The 20776-nt window shown below is 43.2% G+C and overlaps 1 protein-coding gene across 3 annotated transcripts in view; it reads right to left on the bottom strand.

The window, feature by feature from the left end:
* LOC131132694 (roundabout homolog 1-like) overlaps positions 1-20776 on the bottom strand; it is a 111784-nt gene that overhangs the window by 61771 nt on the left and 29237 nt on the right. For 2 of the 3 annotated variants that reach the window (XM_058078553.1, XM_058078554.1), the window contains one exon: positions 868-1194. In XM_058078553.1, coding sequence (XP_057934536.1) covers positions 868-1194 — 327 coding nt within the window. Of the gene's footprint in view, positions 1-867; positions 1195-19873; positions 20346-20776 lie in introns of those variants that run through there. The other variant, XM_058078555.1, reaches the window with a different exon arrangement.

Raw genomic sequence — 20776 nt, 5'->3', positions numbered from 1 at the left:
GGCACCTTCATCTGTTAGGAACACACCAGGGCCTTGTTAAAGCCTGCAGACTAAAGCTGAGACACAGCTGCTGCATGACTGACAGGTGAGTCGCCCACTCACCTCTCTCGTCCTCTGATCTAGGAAGTCACCGATAGAGCATCTTTTTTTAGCGGGGAAGAGAGACCCTTCATTTCAGAAATAATAGCATCACAAGCTACTATTTACCAACAAACTATTATTTACACACATGTAATATTGGTATTAAACATAGGGGGGGTGCCGATTTCACGGATTTCACGGCTGACAGTGATGAGTCATTAAAAATAGCTCCCATAACCGATTGTCACATGAATACCAGGTCATCCCTCCACTATGGGAGACCGTGTACGTTCCCACCCTCACACATGGTCACGACCCAACGTTCGTGACCCAAAGAGATCACAGATACGAGTGGCCGAAATTTTTCATGAGTAGGTAGGCTCATTTTGTCCGGAGGCCTCCCGGACGCCTCCCTGGTGAGGTGTTCCAGGCCCCCCTCCAGCCGGGAGGAGGCCTGGGAAAAACTTGGTGTCCTACGGTGGAACCAGATGAGGTGGCCGGGGACTGGATGGATGGATGGTCACCCCCCCCCCAAAGCTATAAGCCAGGGGTAAAACCTGATATAGTGTAGTTTTCAACGAGGAAGGGGGGCCTCAATGACCTCCAAAGTATGTATGGTATGTGGCACACAATTGCTGTGGCTGGCTGCCAGCCTGTGCTGTCCCCATCTTGCCCCCTCCACTGGTACAAGTCTTCCAGTTGTTAAGTTGTAAAATTGTACTCTGTACAAGTGAGGATTAAAGGCCATTGTGATTGGGTTTCTGTAAAAACACCATGAGAACTTACTGGCTACTTCCAGCGATGCGTTGTGGCTGACTGCCTGGCCCAGATAGTTGCGGGCCACGCACACGTAGCTGCCATCGTCGGGCTTGCTCCTCCGTCCGTGGACGATGCGCAGGAAGAAGAGGGACCCGCTGGGCAGCAGCATGCGGTGCGAGCGGGAATTGTCGCGGACCGTCTCGACACGCTCCCCGTCCTTGTACCATTCCACCGTGGGAGGCGGGCGGCCCTCTGCCTTACAGTTGAGAGTGGCGGGTTCCCCCTTGGACACAATGAGGTCGGAGGGGTGCTCCACGATGCGGGGAGCGGAGTCTTCCTGGCGAAGGCGAGACCCTGGGGACGAGACCACAGCCTGGTTAAGTCGACTCCCTTAAGTGCAACATGAATTCCAGGAAAGTGACGCGACATCTCGAGGAAACACAAACATAAAAGCGATGATCTACCCGCCCACGGACTTTCCAGCTGTTGATAAAGAGCGCAGCTCTGAGGGAATTAGACAAGGCGGTGTTATTATTGCTGCACGAGTATTAACATTAATCCAGTTTGACAATGTAATTAGCACACAATCCTTGTCGCTCATGAGGTGTTTTCCTTTTCTTTCAGCCGATGTAAACGAATGTGACATCCTCAGGCTGCCTGTCAAACAATGAGGAGGGCAGAGTTGTCCATTTGCCAAGGTTTTAACAAAAGCACCCATCCCACCTTTGATGCCTTTATTTGAATAATAACGTTGGAGTTCTGTTGGAATGAATGGATGGCGTTCCAATGGAGGGCACGAGGGGACCGCAACGATTAATCCATTAGTCAATGATTAATCCAATTTTTGCCTCTTTTCTGATGCTGTATGTTGATATATTGAGGCGGACCGTCTCGGCCAGGTAGCTGTGATGGTTCCTCCTGGGGGGTCACCTGCTATGGTGACACCTGATTCTTGTATGATTACTGTATTTTCACCAGAAACTTACATTGAAAGTCGACTTTAGTCTTGTAATTATTTTATTCACAAAATAGAATAATTAATGATTTTGACATCAGATGAATCAACTGGTCACTTGCAGCCCGAACTGCAACGCATTCGGGATGAGCGACAGAGCCCCCAACTGCCGGTCTGGACTCACTCATGGCCTCCATAATCAGCCCTCGTCGTTCAGCAGAACCGTGAACCATAACATCCCTTCATCATGGAGCGTTTGGTACGACTAACATGGCAAATGTCTTCCTCGGAAAGTCCATGTTTGGTTACAAGTGAGCTCAGGGAAGTTACCACCAGCCGTAAACGTCACAGGCAGGAGAAAAAATCCGGCCTCATCGGAGTGTTTTTTTTAAAAATATGGTTTATCAGAGCTATTTTGAATGTTATTAGATGTATCAGTATGATGTCATAATTCCCTCATATCGCCCTGATGATCATCATGCTCGTGTTGCTCTGCTTTCATGGATGACTAACAACATTTGAGATGATGTTTTCCATTTTTACGTGATTAATACTTGCTGAGGGCTGCACGGCGTTCGTGTGGTTAGCGCGCAGACCTCACAGCTAGGAGACCCGGGTTCAATTCCACCCTCAGCCATCTCTGTGTGGAGTTTGTATGTTTTCCCCGTGCATGTGTGGGTTATCTCCGGGTACTCCGGTTTCCTCCCACATTCCAAAAACATGCTAGGTTAATTGGCCACTCTAAATTGTCCATAGGTATGAATGTGAGTGTGAATGGTTGTTTGTCTATATGTGCCCTGTGGTTGGCTGGCCACCAGTCCAGGGTGTACCCCGCCTCTCGCCCGAAGACAGCTGGGATAGGCTCCAGCACCCCCTGCGACCCTTGTGAGGATAAGCAGTAGAAAATGAATGAATAATACTTGTTGATTAATTGGAAATTAAAATGAATTAATCATTGATTCATCGATCCATTGCTGCATTATTAGTATATTTCCCATCATTTTTAGCATTTTCTTTGGTAAAAATAGTTGAATTTGCACATTTCCTGATCAAATTTAGGGTGGAAAGCTGAAATGAGGTGATGGAAGATGCTCGACTAGATGAATAAACGAATGCGACTGCCAAGATGGAGGATTTGATATCCAAGCTCAGCAGACGGTGACCAGACATACAGTAAGTAAAATATCAACATTTATTACTGTGGAAATCACCTGTTAGATTTGGCAACCCTACCCACCCCCATGCTGCCGCCCCAACAAAGGATAACAAGGCAACCCCTGTGGTCCCCAGTCTCTGTTTCCAGCTCCTAATTGTGCTGGGCTGTTGGCGGCGGGTGTTAGCCAGCTCTCTGGCAAACAGGCACGGCCGCATCAGCCATGTAAGCTCAGCCTCGCAACATCAGGCCTTATCTGCAAAGGGCCAGCAGCAAAATCAGGATGCAAAAACATCCTGCACAACAACACAAATGAGTACAGAAATATACGACCAAGGTCGTTTGTAGCAGCTGCGCCCTTACAAATAGCTTCTTTCTTTTTCTGTCAGTCGCGCCCGAGGCAACGCTGTTGGCTGCAAGATCTGGGGGACGGCCAGAAAGAAAACCCAACAAAAAGAAAAGGGGTGCAGATTCATCGCTGCAAAACGGGGAGAGGAGACCCTCAAGAGAGTTAAAAGAATGCTGATATATGATAAGATATACAACGAGACATCATAGTGGTGCGAGCCTGATGAATATTCAGCGTAGCGATACTGAAAGGTGTAAAAGGGACCTGATATCGGGGGGGGGTGGGGTCCAGCAGGGGCTTAAAATAACAACCCAAGACCTCTGAGATCACGTTAATAACATGTGATGTCATTTTACGCCAAGTTGGTGGTCTTCAGTGGACCCTACGAGGACTGGAAATGGTAAATCCTGACCCGGGGCCACCCTGGAGGAGTTCAACTCCGGCCCAGCTAAAAAAGCTGGCCAGTTTTTCTGGGATTCTTGGGAGGGAGGGGTGAATGCTTGTTAAGGACATCCATGTTTGCCTCAGGCCAAGTAATTAAATGTTCTTTTTATGAACAACGGGCTGCCAGGTGGATCAAAGTCCACATTTTCATCAGCAAGATGGAGCTACCACTCCATCGACAGCACATATTCAAGGTCAATAGTGGCACATCTACAGACTCTTCTGTACTGACTCTTAATACCATAAGAATGCCACTTTTGATTTTTTTAGATTCATGTCTCCGTCAACAAATGGTATCCAACCGTACTGTTTTTCAATCATATCCTAACCTAACCGAGCCCGAGGAATAGTCTGTGTAACCATGGCAACGTGGTCATTAGCAATCCAAGCCATGGTGAAGAACCCGTACTAGCAACCTGTGAAGATAGGACACCAGGTGAAAGATAAGCAGCAGGCAGGCCCATGGAGCCTTGCCCCAGTTGGAGATGCTGTCTGTAAGTTCTTTCTATTTTACCACTGTGAAAGCACTGTGTGTAGTTCCTGCTGTTTGACCTACCTGGGCCTTCAGTGCGGACCCGAGCACAAGGCAACACAACAAGGTGTGGCATTACTGCGAAAACAACAAACCCAGTTAAGCCTTCATCTTCCAAAGCATCGTCTGGAAACAACTCCTAACTCCAACCTTCCACAAATAAGTAACAGTCACTGGTCAGCATGCGTCACCAAGGGCCAGCTAGCTGGCCTTGTGGGATCAATCTGGAACTCTGACCCTCTAACCCTAACCCTAACCCTAACCCATTGCTAAGAGCGTGCATGTGATACAGGCCAGCGCTCTTGATTCTGCAGGCCCTGGGCAGACAACACTGACATGGCAACACATCCAAAGTAGTATCTGATTGGACTACAACGATGCTGTCATGCCGTCGAAGGCAATGCAGATGAGACGGCCGACATGACGAAAGCTCGCTAGACATCGTCTGCAGCCAGAAGGCTCGGCTGCTGCCCGGCGTGCCGAACTCAAAAGCCTACATCACATTCAACTTGGGCTTTGGTGCTGAATAAATACCAGGTCTGTAGGATATTGATGGGAAGACACGCCGCAAGGCTGATCTTCTTGCCTCAGGGAACAACCTGCTACTGCTTCTACTTAACAGTCATGACTTGTGTTGACTGGAGCAGGATATGTTTTGTTCAACACTATACTACAACATTATACTACAACACTATACTACAACATTATACTACAACACTTTACTACAACAATGTACTACAACATTATAATACAACACTTTACTACAACAATGTACTACAACATTATACTACAACACTGTACTACAACACTGTACTACAACACTACACTACAGCACTACACTACAACACTATAATACAACACTGTAATACAAAATTATACTACAACACTATACTACAACATTATACTACAACACTGTACTACAACACTGTACTACAACACTATACTACAACACTATACTACAACACTGTACTACAACATTATACTACAACACTATACTACAATACTGTACTACAACATTATACTACAACACTGTACTACAACACTGTACTACAACACTATACTACAACACTGTACTACAACATTATACTACAACACTGTACTAAAACACTGTAAAACAAAATTATACTACAACACTATACTACAACATTATACTACAACACTGTACTACAACACTATACTACAACACTGTACTACTACACTATACTACAACACTATACTACAACACTGTACTACAACATTATACTACAACACTATACTACAACATTATACTACAACACTATACTACAACATTATACTACAACACTTTACTACAACAATGTACTACAACATTATACTACAACACTGTACTACAACACTATACTACAGCACTACACTACAACACTATAATACAACACTGTAATACAAAATTATACTACAACACTATACTAAAACATTATACTACAACACTGTACTACAACACTGTACTACAACACTATACTACAACACTGTACTACAACATTTTACTACAACACTATACTACAACACTGTACCACAACACTGTACTACATTATACTACAACACTGTACTACAACATTATACTACAACACTGTACTACAACACTGTACTACAACACTATAATACAACACTATACTACAACACTGTACTACAACATTATACTACAACACTGTACTACAACACTGTAATACAAAATTATACTACAACACTATACTACAACATTATACTACAACACTGTACTACAACACTATACTACAACACTGTACTACAACACTATACTACAACACTGTACTACAACATTATACTACAACACTATACTACAACACTGTACTACAACACTGTACTACAACATTATACTACAACACTATACTACAACACTGTACTACAACACTGTAATACAAAATTATACTACAACACTATACTACAACACTGTAATACAAAATTATACTACAACACTATACTACAACATTATACTACAACACTGTACTACAACACTGTACTACAACACTATACTACAACACTGTACTACAACACTATACTACAACACTATACTACAACACTGTACTACAACATTATACTACAACACTGTACTACAACACTGTACTACATTATACTACAACACTGTACTACAACATTATACTACAACACTGTACTACAACACTGTACTTCAACACTATACTACAACACTATAATACAACACTGTAATACAAATTATACAACAACAATATACTACAACATTATACTACAACACTGTACTACAACACTGTACTACAACACCATACTACAACACTATACTACAACACTGTACTACAACATTATACTACAACACTGTACTACAACCGCTGTACTACAATATACTACAACACTATACTACAACACTGTACTACAACACTGTAATACAAAATTATACTACAACACTATACTACAACACTGTAATACAAAATTATACTACAACACTATACTACAACATTATACTACAACACTGTACTACAACACTGTACTACAACACTATACTACAACACTGTACTACAACACTATACTACAACACTATACTACAACACTGTACTACAACATTATACTACAACACTGTACTACAACACTTTACTACATTATACTACAACACTGTACTACAACATTATACTACAACACTGTACTACAACACTGTACTTCAACACTATACTACAACACTATAATACAACACTGTAATACAAATTATACAACAACAATATACTACAACATTATACTACAACACTGTACTACAACACTATACTACAACACTATACTACAACACTGTACTACAACATTATACTACAACACTGTACTACAACATTATACTACAACACTGTACTACAACACTGTACCACAACACAATACTACAACACTGTACTACAAGACTATACTACAACACTGTACTACAACACTATACTACAATACTGTACTACAACACTATTATACAACACTGTAATACAGCATTATACGACAACACTATACTACAACATTATACTACAACACTGTACTTCAACACTTTACTACAACACTATACTACAACATTGTAGTACACACAGCAGCACTCTTGTTTCGTCCATCTTTGAAGACGCCAGTCAATATGTTGGCTAAAAGACGGAGCCAATAAATTCCAGACATTCTTTCTCGGTTGTATCAAATAGAATATACAAAATTATACTACAACACTATACTACAACACTGTAATACAAAATTATACTACAACACTATACTACAACATTATACTACAACACTGTACTACAACACTGTACTACAACACTATACTACAACACTGTACTACAACACTATACTACAACACTATACTACAACACTGTACTACAACATTATACTACAACACTGTACTACAACACTGTACTACATTATACTACAACACTGTACTACAACATTATACTACAACACTGTACTACAACACTGTACTTCAACACTATACTACAACACTATAATACAACACTGTAATACAAATTATACAACAACAATATACTACAACATTATACTACAACACTGTACTACAACACTGTACTACAACACCATACTACAACACTATACTACAACACTGTACTACAACATTATACTACAACACTGTACTACAACCGCTGTACTACAATATACTACAACACTATACTACAACACTGTACTACAACACTGTAATACAAAATTATACTACAACACTATACTACAACACTGTAATACAAAATTATACTACAACACTATACTACAACATTATACTACAACACTGTACTACAACACTGTACTACAACACTATACTACAACACTGTACTACAACACTATACTACAACACTATACTACAACACTGTACTACAACATTATACTACAACACTGTACTACAACACTTTACTACATTATACTACAACACTGTACTACAACATTATACTACAACACTGTACTACAACACTGTACTTCAACACTATACTACAACACTATAATACAACACTGTAATACAAATTATACAACAACAATATACTACAACATTATACTACAACACTGTACTACAACACTATACTACAACACTATACTACAACACTGTACTACAACATTATACTACAACACTGTACTACAACATTATACTACAACACTGTACTACAACACTGTACCACAACACAATACTACAACACTGTACTACAAGACTATACTACAACACTGTACTACAACACTATACTACAATACTGTACTACAACACTATTATACAACACTGTAATACAGCATTATACGACAACACTATACTACAACATTATACTACAACACTGTACTTCAACACTTTACTACAACACTATACTACAACATTGTAGTACACACAGCAGCACTCTTGTTTCGTCCATCTTTGAAGACGCCAGTCAATATGTTGGCTAAAAGACGGAGCCAATAAATTCCAGACATTCTTTCTCGGTTGTATCAAATAGAATTAATGGGGCAGTCCAACACTGTCATTCACTTCAACACCCAACGAAAGGAATGCGTGTGTGTGTGTGTGTGTGTGGCCAGGAACAGGCGTGTGCAAGACACACACACTCTCATATTCACGTCACCCCCCAACTACATGGAGGGACGGGATCTTTCATCAGACAATAATCACACTAAATCGGCTTTATTTACAGTTGACTTCACTTTCTTTGCTTTTAAAGACGATTTAACGACGGAAAAATCCCTGGAGATGAAAGTCAGGGTCAATGCACTCGCCACTTCACACTTCCAACGTCACAACTTCACAGACTTCACGTTATCGCCGTTTCTCAGACAAACACAAATAAATCACGCTGTTCCGTGGTTGGATGCAGCCTACTCTAAGATGCATTTGGGGCATTTTCCTCGAAATGAAGCATTTCCCAGCATGAACATTTCCAAATGAAATCTCAAATAGAAACATAAGGCATTCAGAAGACGCACTGAAAGACATGGTGATGATGTGTAGTATCCCACACTGGCCACCGGGTGTCGGTCCAGGGAGGAGCAAGGCATGCGTTTTTTTTATTGGCCTACAGCACATTCTAAAAATAGAATTAAACAAAAAAACTAAAACAAACAAAGACAAAACAACAGCAAAATGAACAAAAAACAGCAATAACTACATGAATAAAGTAACTTCTTCTTTCTTTTGGGCTTTTCCCTCCAGGGGTCGCCACAGAAAACCAATCTCTCTCACACCAACTACCCTCATGTCCTCCTTCACTACATCCATAAACCTCCTCTTTGGTCTTCCTCTACACCTGGCAACATCCTTCTACCAATATATTCACTATCTCTCCTCTGGACATGTCCCAAACATCTCAGTCTGGCCGATCTATCTCCAAGGCCTCCAACATGTAATGTCCCTCTGATGTACTCCTTCCTGATCCTATCCATCCTGGTCACTTTCAATGACAACCTCAGCATCCTCATCTCTGCTACCTCCAGTTCTGCTTCCTATCTCTAGACCAAACAACATGGCTGGTCTCACCACAGTTTTGTATACCTTTCTTTTCATTTTAGCTGAAACTCTTCTATCACATCACGCCTGACACTTTTCTCCACCCGTTCCATCCTGCCTGCACACGCTTCTTCACCTCCTTTTCACAATCTCCGTTGTTCTGAACTGTACTTCAAATTCTCCACCTTCTGTATGTCCTCTCCCTGGAACGTCCCTCTTCCATTTGGGTCCCTCTGATTCCCACACATATACTCCGTCTTGCTGCCGCTAATCTTCATTCCTCTCCTCTCCAGGGCAAAACTCCACTCTTCTAGCATCTCCTCCACCTGTTTCCTACAATCACTAGAAATCCCAATGTCATCTGCAAACATCATAGTCCAGGGAGATTCTTGTCTAAGCTCATCTGTCAGCCTGTCCATCACCATAGCAAACAGGAACGAAGAAGAACAAAGTAACCTAATTAGAAAAGTGGTCATGGTAAAAGAAAAATATCATCATACTATGAACAAAGTCATATTACAACAAAAAACATATATTTACATTTTTAAATGAAAAAATGATGAAGAGCAAAATAGGATGTGGATTAATCATTAATCATCCACTGATTAATGGTTGCAAGCAATCCAAAGGTGTTTTCGAGGGCCAATCTCTTGTTTCTACCTGGAAGGTCTACCTGCTCATGCAGATCGACTTTTTCCCTGCGCCTTTCTGACTGAACTAGAAGCAGAAAAATGGAAAGAATGGCTGGCCATCTGTTAAAGGTAACATGCGATGACGTCCCCGGGGTGGAATCAGACAAGAGCATTGCTGGTACGTGATGCAAATGGGAGCCAACTGGGTCAACAGGATGCGTCAAAGTGGAGAGAAAATCCATCACGCTGTCTGTCACACATAAGGTCTTGTGTAGGAATGTATAGTGTTTATAGTCTAGGCCTTCTGAAGGACCAGGATATCACCCCCCCGACTGCTGCTTTTCACTCCATTGAATGCCAGACGGACGGTCCGGTCTCGGTGTAGCGTACCAGGAAGACAAGAGTCCGACTTCTGCTGACCAACGCAGACATGGAAGCGCTTTTTAGCGCTTTTTGTATCTTCAGAAGGCACAGAAAGTGAAAGACATGTGTTCAGGTCTCGTATAAGAATTGGGGATGGGCGACGTCCCTTGAAAGAGGAATACCTGAAAATGTTGATCAATGCATCCGGAAGGTGAAAACAACGTTTGTAGCAGGGTGGATGGTCCACCTCCACGTTCTCATCCCAGTTTGTGGGAATGACTTCAACTTCATGATGTGACCCCTATTGCACGTTTACGTCAAGCCCTTTGAGGCCTCCTGGGATGAAGAATGTCACTTCTAGTGCTATCTCCCGACTCATTCACTTCAAATATGTTTTTATTGGGCCATAATTGCACAAGGCACATGAACATCTGGATGACCTACATTCATTTTGGACTGGTAGAAGCAGCCCAGATGTCAGCTAATTGACATAAAGTATGAATGCAGAGAGTTGGCCCTGTCCAAGTCCTAGTCCTAGACCTAGTCCAAGTCCTAGTCCTAGTCCTAGTCCTAGTCCTAGTCTTAGTCCTAGTCCTAGTCCTAGTCCTAGTCCTAATCCTAGTCCTAGTCCTAGTCCTAGTCCTAGTCCTAGTCCTAGTCCTAGTCCTAGTCCTAGTCCTAGTCCTAGTCCTAGTCCTAGTCCTAGTCCCAGTCCCAGTCTGTTGCCACTTTGGCACAACGCTGCGACAACGCCGGAACTTCCGTTTCAGCTGCCGTGATTCCCTAAGTACAACACCTCACTGCTGCATCTACGTTACCTTGTACTATGTACTATGTACTATGTACTTTGTACTATGTACTTTGTGCTATGTACTATGTACTATGTACTATGTACTATGTACTATGTACTATGTACTATGTACTATGTACTATGTACTATGTACTATATACTTTGTACTATGTACTATGTTCTTTGGACTATGTATTTTGTGCTATGTACTATGTACTATGTACTTTGTACTATGTACAGTACTTTGACCATTGTGTATTCCACACACGGTGTTGCAAACAGCAACCAAGACGCTTTCCACATTATTTCTCGTTTCTCAATATTCAACCAATCATGGAATTCACAATCAGGAATATTGGTGAATAGAGTCCCTTTTATTTTCACTCTTGAGAAAAACCAGGAGGCAGCACAAGCTCCTCTTAGACGGTATCTTTGGAAGTCTACTGGAGAAGAAGCTAAGCTGCCACAGTAATAAACACAGATGTCAAAGTTCAGCAAGGATGAGCAACGGCTTGGGGAAGTCCGTCATATGCTGACCCCGCACCACGAAAGCTGCGTGCATCCATCACGTCCACGGAGCAAACAGGCTGCAACAAATTGCTTTTCACGCCCCCCGTCCGCTACGAGCGAGAAGATCTCCTGAACTGGAAAGACCTCGCTCGGTTCTTCCAGTCAAATGTTGAAATTGAAGGTTTCCATTATTAGAAATGTCACGTTTGACAAAAGTCTGCAAGAGAGAATCTTTCTGCTCAAATGTGCTTTTATTTGACGATATCCTCGGGGGAGACCAGTCTGAAGGACTTTGCTGACCAAGTAGGAAAAGCTAAACAACCACACGGGATGACGTCCTAGGATAATAAAGGAATGAAATCCATATGAACTTGCCCGCCTTCGCATGGTCGCCCCAAACCGTAAACATGGCGCCAACACACCAACACATTGATACTGGTAATGCACGATACCACTGAAAACTCATAAGCATCCCATCCAGAAGATTAAGGGGCTCATTTATTTCAATTAATTTATTGCAAGATGCCCAAAACCCAGGACTGTTGCCATGCGAACAGGTCGGGCAGGCCAACACAACACCTCGCTAAGGTCTATGGATGAACGGTCGGGGCTGGGGATTTCGGCTGGAGAATGACGGGCGGCCGGCCTGCTGCCAGCGGCTATCACCTTGATGCAGCGATGTGATAAACGCTTGAAGCACAATGATTATCTCAACTCGGCCAGATTGGCAACATCATGTCCCAGACGGACCCTGAAGGACTCTCCGCTAAGTTGGAAACTTTGCTTCCAACTTGGAAAAAACATTTAACATTTTAGGGAAAAGGAAGTTCACTCATCTGTTAAATCAAACAGAATGATTGTGCTTAATTAAAAGCTGAAGGCTACAAAGATATGAACTCCACTGCCAAAAGAAGAGATTATGGGGGAGGGGGAGCTGACAACAGAAATGACTGCAGGTAGTTGAGATGATTGGAAGTGGAGGGAATAGCGAGGTATCGGCATATAAGGACAGAAAGTGGCCGGGATGAACGATTGCCTGGAGTGTCTTTTTAATTGTCATACATTCTGTCCAGAAGTTAATGACACTTTTTCTAAACACGGACGCCAAATAGCAGGACAATCACTGCTCGGCCAATCACAGCCACTCCACACTTTTCCAATTTACCTCCCTCCTTCACCCCAAGCTCTTTATGTCAATCATCTGAATGGCTCGTCCTTCCAGTCAACAAAGCTGAGATGAATGAACGTGAGAAGGTAAGGATAGCTTCTGGCGAGACTCCAATCAGGCTGGGATGCAATCATCTTTATCTGCGTAGTTCAGACTGGAACCACTCAATTAGTGTCTGAATGCCGAGAAGCATTGCTGGTTCCATCCTGCAGCCCGAAAAGTAACAATTCAATAAGGGTGTCACAAGGTCTGCTCAGATGAAAACGTGACAAGATTTCTGATTCAGGACGGAAGAACAACTGCATGAAGGGAGCGAGCTCTTTTGTTCGTCTCACAGTCTCTTTGTCTCGGTGGGTGGAGGCGGGGCTGCTAGCATACACACAGAGTGCAGAAGACGTAAGTGAAATGAGGAATTTGCCATAAATATTTTTCACGTTACTTTTCTCAAATTAATGTTAAATCTAATGTTGAAATGAATTGGCGCCCCCTACTGGCAGAAGAAAAAATAAATCGCATTTTCAGTCGTGTAGGAGAAAGAGCAGTCAAGACTTCGGTCTTGACTCGGGTAGGCAGGTGAATTGAAAGCAATAAAACTCCGGCATCTAATAATAGATCTGCTAATGAAATGCGTTCCTGTTTGGGATGCTCTGGTGGGAAAGGGCCTTTCATGCTGCAATCTCGGCACACGGGGCTTTGAACCTCGTCAGTAAAGACAGGAGACGAGCGAAGGAGAGAGATGAGAAGGTTGGAGGATGGAGATGTATTCCCGTGTAACGCCCATCCATCTATTCTTCGAGGCCTGAGCCACGCCAACGTAACCATGATGCTTTTTAGTGAGACTTGAGTAGTATTTGGGGCGTGGACGTGAAAATGCTGCAGAAGATCCAGCACAAAGCATATTGAAGCTATTGATTATTAGATGCCCCACGAGATGCAACCTCAAGAGGCATCTCTGAGGTCACCCCACTTCCATGACCTTTTAAAGCTGTCCTTTCAAGTTATGAATTCACCCGCCGACTGTTAAAGCCACGTCCGAGAGGGAGAGCGTGCCGTCTGAAAGCGCCTCAATCATTGCTGGATTCTCTTCAATCATTGGCGGGCAGGTTCCAAGGTCGCACGGCTACATGTTCTTTTATTTTGAAGATGAACCACACATTCCAGGTCGTTCTCGGGTCTCCTGACTGCCTTGAAAGAACACACGGCTATGAAAGAGCAGATCGATCAAAAGAAGTAGTAAATGAAACGGGAATAAAAAGATATTTCTTCTTCAAATTGGATGGAAGTTCACTGAATAGTCGAAACTGAATCAGCGGTCACGGTGTGACATGAACTATGTGCACTTGTACCGACAACCAGTCAGTATCGGGTGCACCACCGTTTGCCTCAAATGGTGCATAGTAATAACCGAGGATAAAATAATCCATCATTTATCTCGGTTAGTTGGTTCCACACCGATTGTGTTCAATTCCACGATATAGGATTCGACTAGAATGATAACATTCCTAGTTTGGCCGTAGAAACCTGTTTATGTCCTTCTACACGCACTAGATTAGAGTCCTGTAGACATGAAACAACACCCCTATATTCACCATTACATTAGCCAAAATGGTAGACACAAGGAGAAAAAAGGCAAATAAAATTGTTCCCCATGTGTGGAGGACAGGAAGTCATGTCAGGGGTTCAGAATCGAGTTTTAGCTTAGCCTGGTTTACAGCTGCAATGCAAGCTCGTTTTTTTACAGAAATCCCTCATTTATCACAGTTAGTTGGTTCCACACTCAACCGTGATACGTGAATTTCAGCAAAGTGGGATTCCTTATTTAAAGTGGAATATTTCCAGTTACAGCATTGAAAAACTGTTTATGACTTTCTAAATATGGTTTTTACCATTCTTAGAGCCCTCTTGACATGAAATAACAACCCTATAGTAACGTTTACGCTGCTAGTATTCATTCTTTACATCACATTGTGCAACTCCTATGCTGCACAGACTTGAGACAACCGCTAATTAGCACGTTATTGAGCTAACCATTTAGCCTCAAATGTATTTCTTCTAAAAATGTACCACTTCCACACTGTATGGGAGGAGGGCTTTTTTCACTCCATGATGTGGGGACATGCTATGGCTGACTTGATGCAGTGTTAGGCTAATGTCATGTTAGCTAATGTCTCAATCTTTTGTCTCATTACTGCCACCTAGTGACCACACATCACTTCACATGATTTCCATATCTTTTTGATTGGTAACAGACCATAGTCTAACACCCAGCATCATTTCTGCGTATGCGTAGCTGAATACGTCACCGTACCAGCTGATGAAGAACATCCCAGAAGTAACACCAGTAAAAATAATCTCCCTGTTCTTCCCTGGAAAACGCTAAAAGACTCGCGAGAGTGCAGGTGTGGGCGGATCCCTCAGGCAAGGAAGCTGCGAGCCTTAGCGTGGCAGGCAGGAATCGATCCTCCTCAAAATGAGGAGTTATGCGTGCGCATCAGAGTGCACGAGCAAGCCCGACTGAACATGTGATGACCTGTGAACTTCAACACCCACCTCCCTTCGCGTCCCAAAGCGCTGCCAACGGTGCAGGAACCCGGTGAGTAAACCGGGGAAGCAACCATGAACATGGAGGAACATGCACAACAACGCCATGCCAAATGGATCAATGCATATTCAAACATCACCAGCACCAGCACCAGCAACTCTCATCTTTTTGCAAAATAACCTCATCTCATTACATATCAATCACGATAGTCGGGACCCCATCTAGTTGGATTTTGGGGCCTGATTTCAATATTTGGGGATTCCAATAAGCGTTGATTGGCCAATGAGACGTTCCATGTGTATAAATATACCTGCTTTGGACGGAACCATGAGAGCGGCTCCATAATGAAAATGGAAGGACCACTGCAGTGTCATCAAGGAATGTTCATTGAAGACGAAGACAGTCTTCTTCATATGCTAAGAAGCGCCACCAAATGAAGATGAGAGGCGACGTAGGCTTCCAGAGACGCTTATTAAAGTCAGAGTTTCTTTGGAAACACTGAAAGAATCTGACAGGTCCGTCCCGTATACAAAAGGAGATGTGGTGGGTGTACAAAGATATCCTCATCATCCATGGAAAAAAAGCCTCATTAGCCCGGAACTTCTTCTCGTCACTGTCAAGTCCACAAAGACCGCAGGGAGTCCTGGTGGTTTATGGTTTATCTAGGAATGGCCGTTATTACCTGAAGGTAATGGCTAACAACAGTCAGCCCCGAGGGGGGGGAGGGGGGGGGCATATCAGACGCTCATCCACAGCTGGGAGAGGCCGTTATCAGGCGTGGAATGGTGGGCCTTTAGGACCCTGGGGTGGATCAGAACTTCTTCTGTCCATGCTGAACCAAGTTATGGAGGAGGAGGAGCAGTTTAACATATCCAAAAAATAAATAATGTATTTGTCCCGAACCGGAGCAGCAACAATTAATCTATGATTAATCGATTATCCACCCCAGGGTCCTAAAGGCCCACCAATTGAGCGTTCTGAATAGAGTCAGGGATAGATCATGCTGAAAAAGTACTGTACATGTATAAGCTACATGCATGCAGTACATATTGTAGTAAAGGTACATACATACATAAATGTACATTTTCTATGTTTCCAGCAGGAGGTACTGTAGGTCATTTTAGCTTGCAGGCCGAGTGTGAATAAAGGAAGAGAATGTGTTCTTTAAAGACAAATATTGCCTTTCTCAGCCCATACACGTACTGGCTGTCAAATATTGGACTTTTTCCTGTAAAAGGAGCAAAGGTCATGGAGAGAAGGCGTTTTCCAGTAAGACTGTGCTGCCAAGCCCCCCCCCCCCCCCCTCCCCCCACCCAAAGCCCAAGGGGGTATACGTGCATATCTGGCTGTTGCCTTTATGTGCCGTCGCTTTTATCCTCAATTTCATTCCTTTCTCTCACATGTCGGCTCTTCTACAGGACGGATCCTTCCTAACCGCCGATGTTTACCAAGCAGCCGAAAGGCCAGGCCAGTCACTCCAGGGATGCATCCTGCAGACACCGCCGTGCGTCTTTCAACTTTAAGTGTTGGCAGCTTCCCGCCGCTGGGGGCAAGTTCATCAAACGTCATCAACGTCATCCCACGCCCTCATCGCACCCAGCCCTTCATGCTAAACTAGCTTTTATGCTAAATGCTAGCTCAGCAGGTCTGGAATTTCATTTCCAGACCTGCATTATTTGCATTTAAATATGCAAATATCACACCTCGGAAAGCGTACCGGCAGCAAAATAATAACGTGCTGACATAGCCCAGTTTATCGTTTGGCTATTAATCTACTTTACTTTTCTCCTCCACGGACGTTTGTGCCACATACAAATGTAAAAACTTTCCAATTGCTATTCTTGCTGCTGATGGTCCAAAGACAAGAGTTGGCTGTGGCTCCCGATTTCCATGAACGATGACTCTGTTCAGACAAACTTTCAAATAAATTTGACAAAAGTTCAAATACACACAAAAAAATGGCAACACAACTAACAATTATTTTCTTAAGTTAATTAATCTGAAGTGTGTTGTTTCGATTAATGAAGTAACAGGTTTGGTTCAGATCAATATGAAACACAAACATAATAATTCTGCTTTCATGACTGCGGATATTCCCAAATATTCCCACATGGCAGGCTGGCATTACAAGATATTTACATCCAAATGATTCCTCAAACGAGTCACTGGATAGTCAATGAATTTGATGGGAACAGGTCGGCACTGAAGTCGTCACAAATATCAAAACCACTTCCACACCATTCCTTGTGTATAAGCAGACATTTAGGCAATACGACCATTTACTAAAGTCTCCTTTGGGATGTGCACTTGGAGACTCTCCTCCCCTCTCTAGCAAAGCTATGGCATCCAGTTAGAAGAACACAAGTGCACTGGTCTGACTAGTGCAGACCATCCAGTATTTGTCCTCCTCGTTAAACCAGCAGCCCCCATGCAGCATGCACACACACACACACACACACACACACACTTGCCAGCGATCCTATGCATAAAACATCTTCTCACTTTAACCTTCTTTCTCCAGTCCAACACCTATTACGGCAATTAGTGTCCACTGCTGACTGAGATAAGAAGGGTGTAAAAAGAGGAGGCCTGGAGATACCAGGGACCACACAGACAAAGGCTGACCATCCTCACAGGATGCAACGCTAGACAAACTAAAACACACACGGACCTTTAAGGTCATTTGGTGGCACCTCGTTCTTTTCTTAGTCCATTCATCTTAGGCTTCATCTTTGCATCAATCCACTATTCACTTATACCCTACCTACCTAGACCAGGGGTGGCCTACCTAGACCAGGGGTACTGTACCTAGAGCAGGGGTAGCCTAACTAGAACAGGGGTACTGTACCTCAAGAGGGGGTACAGTACCTAGAGCAGGAGTCACTTGGTCCAAGTGGGCAAACCTTCTGAAAATATCATTTAAGATGACCAAACAGCAAAAGTGGAAAAATCAGCAATAATTTTACAAGAATGGTGAAAATATGAAGAGAATAAAAGTTGGGAAAAAGTAAAGGGAAAAAGTTGTCATTTTATGAGAATATTGTTTTAATATCATCAGGGAAAATAATGTCCTTTTATGTGCATTAAACATATTTTTTTTTACTTACTAGTATTGTGAGAAACAACCAAAGAAAACAAAGTTGTATTTCCTGGAAAATTTGGTTATAATATGATGGCAATAAAATCTTAAAATGATGTAAAGAATTTGGGGAGATGATTACACACGTAAGAATACTGTCAATTTGGTTCAAACTGTGATACAAAAGTAAATGGAGATGCATAAAGAGGTAGCATAACGTGGTAGCATAAAGTGGTAGCATAAAGTGGTAGCATAAAGAGGTAGCATAAAGTGGTAGGATAGAGTGGTAGCATAGAGTGGTAGCATAAAGTGGTAGCATAAAGAGGTAGAATAAAGAGGTAGCATAAAGTGGTAGCATAGAGTGGTAGAATAAAGAGGTAGCATAAAGTGGTAGCATAAAGAGGTAGCATAAAGTGGTAGCATAAAGAAGTAGCATAAAGTGGTAGCATAAAGAGGTAGCATAAAGTGGTAGCATAAAGTGGTAGCATAAAGAGGTAGCATAAAGTGGTAGCATAAAGAGGTAGCATAAAGTGGTAGCATAAAGAGGTAGCATAAAGTGGTAGCATAAAGAGGTAGCATAAAGTGGTAGCATAAAGTGGTAGCATAAAGAGGTAGCATAAAGTGGTAGCATAAAAAGGTAGCATAAAGTGGTAGCATAAAGAGGTAGCATAAAGTGGTAGCATAAAGAGGTAGCATAAAGTGGTAGCATAAAGTGGTAGCATAAAGTGGTAGCATAAAGTGGTAGCATAAAGAGGTAGCATAAAGTGGTAGCATAAAGAGGTAGCATAAAGTGGTAGCATAAAGAGGTAGCATAAAGTGGTAGCATAAAGAGGTAGCATAAAGTGGTAGCATAAAGAGGTAGCATAAAGTGGTAGCATAAAGAGGTAGCATAAAGAGGTAGCATAAAGAGGTAGCATAAAGTGGTAGTATAAAGTGGTAGCATAAAGAGGTAGCATAAAGTGGTAGCCACACACATTCTGCTTTGGGACCTGTGACTTTCCCATAGTGGGAGCGTAGAGGCAGGATGAAGCATGGCTGATCCATGTTTCAGTGAGGTATCGAACCGGCATAGATACCTGAAGTAAGGTGCAGCCACGCCAGAAGACAGTAAATCCCCCCCAAAGACACCGGCATGATGACAGGGAGAGGCAGCGGGAGTCATCCACACCCCGAACGCGCCTTCTGCAAATCCCAAGTTCAGTCAGCAGAAGCGGGCTTGTGGCTCAGAGGCGCCGGTCAGAGAAAAGCATCTGCTTAAAGTTGACATGAATCCTCCGTGAAGATAATCTAATAAGTCCTCCCGAAACTCCACCGCGTCCATCGCCCGAGTCCCATCGATGTCATTTCTCGGTGATGTGGAAGGGAGAAGGGCGGCACATACGGAAGCGACTTGCAGACACTTTTAGGCGTGGAGGTTTGAAAGTGAAGCGTGGACGAGATTGCTGAGAGTGGAAGCATGGGTGCTGGTTGGATGAGCCGTTGTGCGCGTCGGCAGTGCGCGCTCCACCCGTGGAGGAGGTGCAGGGGGTGGTGGAGGAGGAGGTGGAGGAGGACTCATCCAGGCTTTACAGGACAGGGGATTCCAGTCTTCAGCTTTCACGTCCGCATCACCGCTAAGACGCCATGAGCAGGTTAACCGAGCTAACTGTCAGGACACCATCCCTCCCCAGCAGCATGGTTGGATACCACAGTCAAGACATAGGAAATACCACTTCAAACAGCGGGGAAGGGGGGGGGGGGCATCTTAATGAGCCAGTCTTCAGATGGCCAACAATCGATCCATGTTGTCACCCCTGACCTCCCGCCCCCCCGGGGAAATGACATATTGCAGTGCATGAAGTGTAATGTTCAACATATTGTGCAGGGAATGACACATGTTGCACAAATGGGGGCATGAGTGAAATATGTCAAATATTAAATATGGTGCGAATTGAACTCAGGGAAGTTGTCTCTGTGACCTCAAAGTGCAGCCCGGGTCT

Source organism: Doryrhamphus excisus, chromosome 7, assembly GCF_030265055.1.
Source record: "Doryrhamphus excisus isolate RoL2022-K1 chromosome 7, RoL_Dexc_1.0, whole genome shotgun sequence".
In the NCBI taxonomy this organism is placed as follows: Eukaryota; Metazoa; Chordata; class Actinopteri; order Syngnathiformes; family Syngnathidae; genus Doryrhamphus; species Doryrhamphus excisus.
The sequence above is the reverse complement of the archived record's forward strand: the minus strand, read 5'-3'. Positions and strand labels throughout refer to the sequence as shown.